Here is a 6,623-nt window from a genome sequence, read left to right as displayed (position 1 = left end):
TATAGCCTGTTTAACAGCAATTGGCAATGGTGACTGAGATTCGAGATGGTGGAGAGTTTGCACTGATGTGCAAGGAGAGTATTATCTAGTAAACATTATTATGCAGTGTGCAAGGGGTTAAGAATCAAAGATCTTCCCTCCCAGTTGAGCCTCTGACCATTTGGATCACGATCTCTGACCGATATTGAATCTCAGAAACCTGAACATACAGTCTGAAAACTTCAAAATATTTTGTTAGATATGTGCCTTTGCATGTAAATCCTTCAGTAGGAGAAGAAAAAGTCTTCTATTGCGTTTGTAGTTTTTGTTATTGTCAGCATACATACAACTATTTACAGTCTTTCTTACCACAAGCCTGTTTAAGTTCACATTTGTGGTGACTGATTGGGTCATAAAATTACTGCTTGTCTTTCCTGTGTTCACGGCTTTAAATTGACCTAACAGCAGGATGAGATGTGGTGATGGAGGCTGGGTTTCTTTTCTTTCCCTTTTCTCTCATTCAGCATTAACTGTGTCTTGCCCTGACACTGAGTATGTGCACTGGGTGAGTGTTTTAGGCCACTATATATGAAGGGACAGTACAAGCATAAATTAATGTTTTTTTTTTTCATAATCCTTGACTTTTAGCCTTTGTACTCTGAGTAAATCCTATGTGGCTAAATGTAAAGCTAATGTGACTCCACCCCACATCATCTACAAATTGCTGCATAATGCGTTGTATTGCACTGTGTGGTTTGCCATGTTACAAAGTTCATCCACCAGCCTTCACATAGAGGACATTTGTACACTTTTCTTGCCAATATCAAGAAACCTTTTCTTACCCTCACAGATTTCCAAATAATTACGATACTAGTACTGCCTCTAATTAGTAATCACCATCTTTCAGTTTGAATCATCAAAAGGTGTTCAGATGGAATAACAAGGCTCTAGTTCAGACAATGTTCCATGTGGCTCTGATGTGCTGCAAATAGAAAAGCAAACAGATTTCATCTACTAGATATTTGCTCAACTCAACCTCGCCACTGTGGTCAGTCAACTCAGTATTACATCATCTGCACTAAATAGGTTACTGCAGCCTGATGGAGCGAGGTTTAAAGGGCAAATGTTCAAATTTAGTAACTAATCAGTGTGTCTGGTTTCAACGCATGGTTTTGTGTGAGGAGGGAGGGAACATATAATTCAGTGCTGTAGTTTGTAGCTTTTTTAACATCTCTATGTGTTTATGTCATGGCCTACATTTTAAGGTGAGATTAGAGTCTATGTTCCAGGAAGTACACAGGAAATAAAACTCAAAAATAATATACAATGACACTGAATGCTGGACAAAGTAATACTTTTAATCATTCCAAGCCAAACTTTGAAATACCATGTCACTCTCTTAATTGTTGTCAGAGTGCTGACAATGCTACAAAACTTTCTGTAAAAAACAAAAATGAATAAAATCGCCATATTACAAAAAGAGCAGTCCATAAACATTTGTTTACATGCTCTCTCAGCTCAGTAATCCATGAGATTAGTGCATGAAAGTAATGTCATTTATCTCACTGAAGGTCCATCAAGCAGAACTTCAGGAAATATTCACGCTTACTTTTAACCTCAATTTTCCTAAAAGCTAAAAGTTACAATGATGACAAAATAAGACCATTTATGAGCCTTGTGTGATTTGAAAGCATTACATCTGATCTTAAAGAAAAATCACAACATAAAACATATAAAAGTGCAATTTGTAAGTATTAAAAAACATTTTTACAACGAAAATGATGAGCATCATGGGCAAATGTGGGTACAGGGTAAGTGATGTAACTGCTGTGTGGGCTGGTGAAATATGGAGCAGCACTGACTCTTGTGTAGACAGGGAATGAGCGCTTAGTACACACATGCATGCTCTTGATGAGCTTAGCAGCTCTGTCAGCAGTGAGTCCATGGTGTGTGCTGCCTCCTGTTGAGCAGATGGGGGAATTTCCAGCTGAACCTTGCAGGAGGAGAGGCTCCTCAGAGTCCCAGCTGAAACTCCTCTTTGTCCCGACTCGTGTGTGTGTGGGTCGAGGCTCCTGCTGCTTCACTCTGACCGGCACACTGGACAGAGGGGAAGCTTTGGAGGCTGAAGCAGAGGGATTGTCTCTCTTCAGGAGGGATTCTATGGAGAACGGGCTGCTGAACTTCACCTCACATCTGATCTGAACAGCTCTGCAGGCTACAGGTTCAGGAGAGTGGAGAGCTGAGCAGGCCTCTGATGGTCTACTCATCTTCTCTGTTTCCACTTCGGAGGTCAACTCAGGGAAGAACTCCAGGATTCCTTTGAAGTGACGACGCACCATCTTTGCTGTAATCTGACTGAAGTCCAGTTTCCAGTAGTTTCTCTTGCTGTCCAGTGAATCAGGAACCACTGGAATCTGAAAACATAACACATTTGAGTAAAGAGACAGAAGTCAGTTTGTTCCTTTCATAATTATGTGTATTTGACATATCAAACCTTTTGTAATAAACACTAACCTTGACAAAACATTTATTGGTTGATAAACAGACTCTTATGTTGTTCTCAACAGAGCTTCTGTCTTCACAAATGAATGGTCCCAGCTTGTCCATCAACTGCAAAACATCAAGTTGAGATTTAGGTTTTAAAATGACAATTTATGGTTCATATGGCAAAGACAGTCAATGAAAAATAATTCTGTCTTACCTGAGGAAAAGTGAGCATCTTGTCTGGAACACCTTGGAGGACAACAGCGATCTTGGCCAGGTAGGTGGTACTCTTCCTCAGCTGAGCTCTAAGCTTCTCAGTCCTATTCTGCATCTTAGTTGTTGGAGAAGAATCAGGTCTCACACACAGATCAGTGCTATCACAACCACACTGAGTGCAGATGTGGACCTGAAGTGGTCAGCTCTGGTTATAAGTCCTGTTGGGATAAAAGGACATTAGAGGGTGTTCACTGCAGGTTAATGAGGACCTTTTGATAAGTAGATGGGCCATTATTGATGGAGGTGGAGCCAATGATCACAGTGATAGTCCATTTACAAAAGTTCATCAGCATGTCTACCTGAATGCTCTGAGGGTCTGATCTGCCTCTTTGTTCACTTAAGGATTGACCTTTTTCAGACTTAGATCTAAACTTTAAATATGGCCATCAAGATCCAACATGGCATATATATTAATATTAGAAATACTTATTCATCAGAGACTTGACAATTAAGTCTGAAATAGAAATCAGATGCACAATCAGACAATGGATTATTGTTACAAGTGAGCATGGTTTTGTTTTGAGGTTTTATATGCTTTCTTGACAAATTCCAGAGGCAGGGAGCATAAAGTCTCAGTGTGTCAAATAATATCAATATATACAAAGCATTGCCGTTTTTATAAAAGCAATGACATTACTTCAACAAAACCAATTCTACAAACTCACAAATTAAGATTAACATAACTGTCATCAGTTTGGGATATATTTAATAAATTAACATATGAAAAACCTTAAAACTGAACTCACGCTTAAGTCTTTTTGGTGAAATATGTTTTCACAGTGGTGCAGCAGACAAACTTCAACTGATTGTTAATTATCTGCATGTGTGTTTTTTCCTGCTTCAATCCAATTTCCTTTATTTATACACAGGACACGACATGCATTTGGAACTGAAATATTCCATCTGACATTTTGCACAACCTTATTTCTCAAGTTCTTGTAAGAGACAATACAACCATGTTGTTTGTCCTCTCAAGGGCTGGCATAACACACAATACACAGCTGACATGCCAATGAGCCATTTAACCACATTCCAGCTGTTTTCACACCACTCATCACCCCATTAAAGTCTAATCTACTGCCTATTGTCCAATGTAAAGGCTGACATAATTTACATCACTGATCCCCATTCACATGAATGAACACATTACCTGTACTCAAAGCTTTGTGCAGAGTGTAAAAACAAGTTCAGTATGTGACTCTGATGGAGGGCTGTGAGTCTACATTCTGACCAAACACCATACCAGCTGATTTCACTCATCTGTGATTGAAGGTGTGCTACTCAGCTGCTCTGGGATCTGTCTATCAACCAGGTTTGAGTGGGTTGCAGGTTTTGCTCCGCAACATTTCAGATTCAACAGATGCCTGCTCATAAGTTGTAATGAAAATGTCACTATTACATTAGTAATTATAACAGAAACTGATTGATGCAGACAAAGTTATGTCAGTTGCATTCAGGGAGGCTTTGATGTACATGTGAAAAAGGAAAAGGAGACAATATTCAGCCATTATAATTGCTATTCCGAGAAATTACCATACGCCTTATGTAAATGGAGTGAAACAGTAGTGAAACAACAATTTATTAGAAAAAAGTAAGACCACCACAGATAAACACATAATTTCCTAGCTTTATACTGGTTATCTAATTTATTGATTTTGAGAGTTAGTTATTCATTTAACTCCATGTAGATAACACCACATGGAGTTAAATGAATAACTAACAAGGGGTTAATGTCTGTTCTGTGCCACAACCATAGTATAGAAACAGCCTTGGTCAATGTTATTAATGACTTAAGAATAAATAGTGACAATGGTAGAGTTTCTATTACAGTATTATTGGATCTAATTGTGGACACTATTGATCATAATATTTTAAAGGAGAGGCTTGAAAGGGGGATTGGCCTATCTGGGTCAGCACTGGACTGGTTTTTATCGTATCTCAAAGGACGTGATTTTAGTGTTTTTCTTTGGGAATTTTAGCTCTGAAAAAAATGTATCTTGTGCTTTGAGCATTTCTTACCATCCCTGTGTTTATGTCATTGCCTACATTTTAAGGTGAGATTTGAGTCTATGTACCCAAGAAGTACAGAAGAAATAAAACTCAAAATAATATACAATAAAATTAAATGTTGGAAAAAGTAACACCTTTAATTGTTCAGACAATCTTTGAAATACCATGTCACCCTCTTAATTGTTGTCTGAATGCTGACCTCAAACACAAAACTTTTGTTTGCCATATCGCACAAAGGTGTTCTGTCCATATACATTTGTTTGCATGCTTTCTTACCTCAGTTAGCCACTAAATTAGATCAAGAAAGTAATGTAATTTATCTCACCGAGGGTCCATCAAGCAGAATGTCAGGAAATATTCACACTTACTTTTAACCTCAGTTTTCAACATCTAAAAGTTACAAATAAAAAAGACTCACAGAAGACCATTTATGGGCCTTGTGTGATTTGAAAGCATTACATCTGATCTTAAAGAAAAATTTTCCAGAAGTGTATGTGCCACATCATAATACATATAAAAGTGCAATTTGTATGTAGTAAAAGACATTTTTACAAACGAAAATGGTGAACATCATGGGCAAATGTGGGTACAGAGTAAGTGATGTAACTGCTGTGTGGGCTAGTGAAATATGGAGCAGCACTGAGTCTTGTGTAGACAGGTAATGAGGGCTCAGTACACACATGCATCATTTTGATGTGCTTAGCAGCTCTGTTAGCAGTGAGTCCATGGTGTGTGTTGCCTCCTGTTGAGCAGATGGGGGAACTTCCAGCTGAACCTTGCAGGAGGAGAGGCTCCCCTGAGTCCCAGCTGAAGCTCCTCTTTGTCCCGACTCGTGTGTGTGTGGGTCGAGGCTCCTGCTGCTTCACTCTGACTGGCACATTGGACAGAGGGGAAGCTTTGGAGGCTGAAGCAGAGGGATTGTCTCTCTTCAGGAGGGATTCGATAGAGAACGGGCTGCTGAACTTCACCTCACATCTGATCTGAACAGCTCTGCAGGCTGCAGGTTCAGGAGAGTGGAGAGCTGAGCAGGCCTCTGATGGTCTACTCGTCTTCTCTGTTTCCACTTCGGAGGTCAACTCAGGGAAGAACTCCAGGATTCCTTTGAAGTGACGACGCACCATCTTTGCTGTAATCTGACTGAAGTCCAGTTTCCAGTAGTTTCTCTTGCTGTCCAGTGAATCAGGAACCACTGGAATCTGAAAACATAACACATTTGAGTAAAGAGACAGAAGTCAGTTTGTTCCTTTCATAATTATGTGTATTTGACATATCAAACCTTTTGTAATAAACACTAACCTTGACAAAACATTTATTGGTTGATAAACAGACTCTTATGTTGTTCACAACAGATCTGTCCTCACAAATGAATGGTCCCAGCTTGTCCATCAACTGCAAAACATCAAGTTGAGATTTAGGTTTTAAAATGACAATTTATGGTTCATATGGCAAAGACAGTCAATGAAAAATGATTCTGTCTTACCTGAGGAAAAGTGAGCATCTTGTTTGGAGCGTCTTGGAGGACAACGGCGATCTTGGCCAGGTAGGTGGTACTCTTCCTCAACAAGCCTCGCTGAGCACTGCTGGCTGGAGCAAAGAAAGGACGCTGAGTTCCAAGCTCCTCAGTCCTGTTCTGCATCTTGTTTGTTGGAGAAGAGTCAGGTCTCACACACAGATCAGTGCTATCACAACCACACTGAGTGCAGATGTGGACCTGAAGTGGTCAACTCTGGTTATAAGTCCTGTTGGGATAAAAGGACATTAGAGGGTGTTCACTGCAGGTTAATGAGGACCTTTTGATAAGTAGATGGGCCGTTATTGATGGAGGTGGAGCCAATGATCACAGTGATAGTCCATTTCCAAAAGTTCATCAGCAT

General features: G+C 39.6%; 2 protein-coding genes across 3 annotated transcripts; both read right to left on the bottom strand.

Annotated features, from left to right (window-relative positions):
• Positions 1-1,316: 1,316 nt before the first annotated feature.
• LOC122970446 (forkhead box protein H1-like) lies at positions 1,317-4,004 on the bottom strand. Of its 2 annotated transcripts, none has more exons than XM_044336593.1 (4): positions 3,890-4,004; positions 2,681-2,897; positions 2,494-2,589; positions 1,317-2,393 (listed from the first exon to the last, which is right to left on the bottom strand). In XM_044336593.1, exons 2-4 carry the CDS (start codon positions 2,792-2,794, stop codon positions 1,734-1,736), a joined length of 870 nt encoding a protein of 289 aa, XP_044192528.1. In that variant the 5' UTR covers positions 2,795-2,897; positions 3,890-4,004; the 3' UTR covers positions 1,317-1,733. The 2 variants fall into 2 exon arrangements, with proteins under 2 accessions (XP_044192528.1, XP_044192529.1); XM_044336594.1 differs by lacking the exon at positions 3,890-4,004 and adding an exon at positions 3,486-3,643.
• A 1,260-nt stretch (positions 4,005-5,264) lies between these two features.
• Positions 5,265-6,385, bottom strand: LOC122970306 (forkhead box C1-B-like). Its single transcript, XM_044336436.1, has 3 exons — positions 6,230-6,385; positions 6,046-6,138; positions 5,265-5,945 (listed from the first exon to the last, which is right to left on the bottom strand). The coding sequence occupies exons 1-3, from the start codon at positions 6,383-6,385 to the stop codon at positions 5,298-5,300; spliced, it is 897 nt and encodes a 298-aa protein (XP_044192371.1). The 3' UTR covers positions 5,265-5,297.
• Positions 6,386-6,623: the final 238 nt, after the last annotated feature.

This window comes from Thunnus albacares, chromosome 19 (genome assembly GCF_914725855.1).
Source record: "Thunnus albacares chromosome 19, fThuAlb1.1, whole genome shotgun sequence".
NCBI lineage: Eukaryota > Metazoa > Chordata > Actinopteri > Scombriformes > Scombridae > Thunnus > Thunnus albacares.
The sequence above is the reverse complement of the archived record's forward strand: the minus strand, read 5'-3'. Positions and strand labels throughout refer to the sequence as shown.

Excerpts from the sequence above, each read along its gene's own strand:
- LOC122970446 (XM_044336593.1), bottom strand. The coding sequence starts at position 2,794 with ATGCAGAATAGGACTGAGAAGCTTAGAGCTCAGCTGAGGAAGAGTACC. Across the intron at positions 2,590-2,680 it reads AGATGCTCACTTTTCCTCAG|TTGATGGACAAGCTGGGACC; the intron begins GTAAGACAGAAT and ends GATGTTTTGCAG. Across the intron at positions 2,394-2,493 it reads CCAATAAATGTTTTGTCAAG|ATTCCAGTGGTTCCTGATTC; the intron begins GTTAGTGTTTAT and ends TTATGTTTTCAG.
- LOC122970306 (XM_044336436.1), bottom strand. The coding sequence starts at position 6,385 with ATGCAGAACAGGACTGAGGAGCTTGGAACTCAGCGTCCTTTCTTTGCT. Across the intron at positions 6,139-6,229 it reads AGATGCTCACTTTTCCTCAG|TTGATGGACAAGCTGGGACC; the intron begins GTAAGACAGAAT and ends GATGTTTTGCAG. Across the intron at positions 5,946-6,045 it reads CCAATAAATGTTTTGTCAAG|ATTCCAGTGGTTCCTGATTC; the intron begins GTTAGTGTTTAT and ends TTATGTTTTCAG.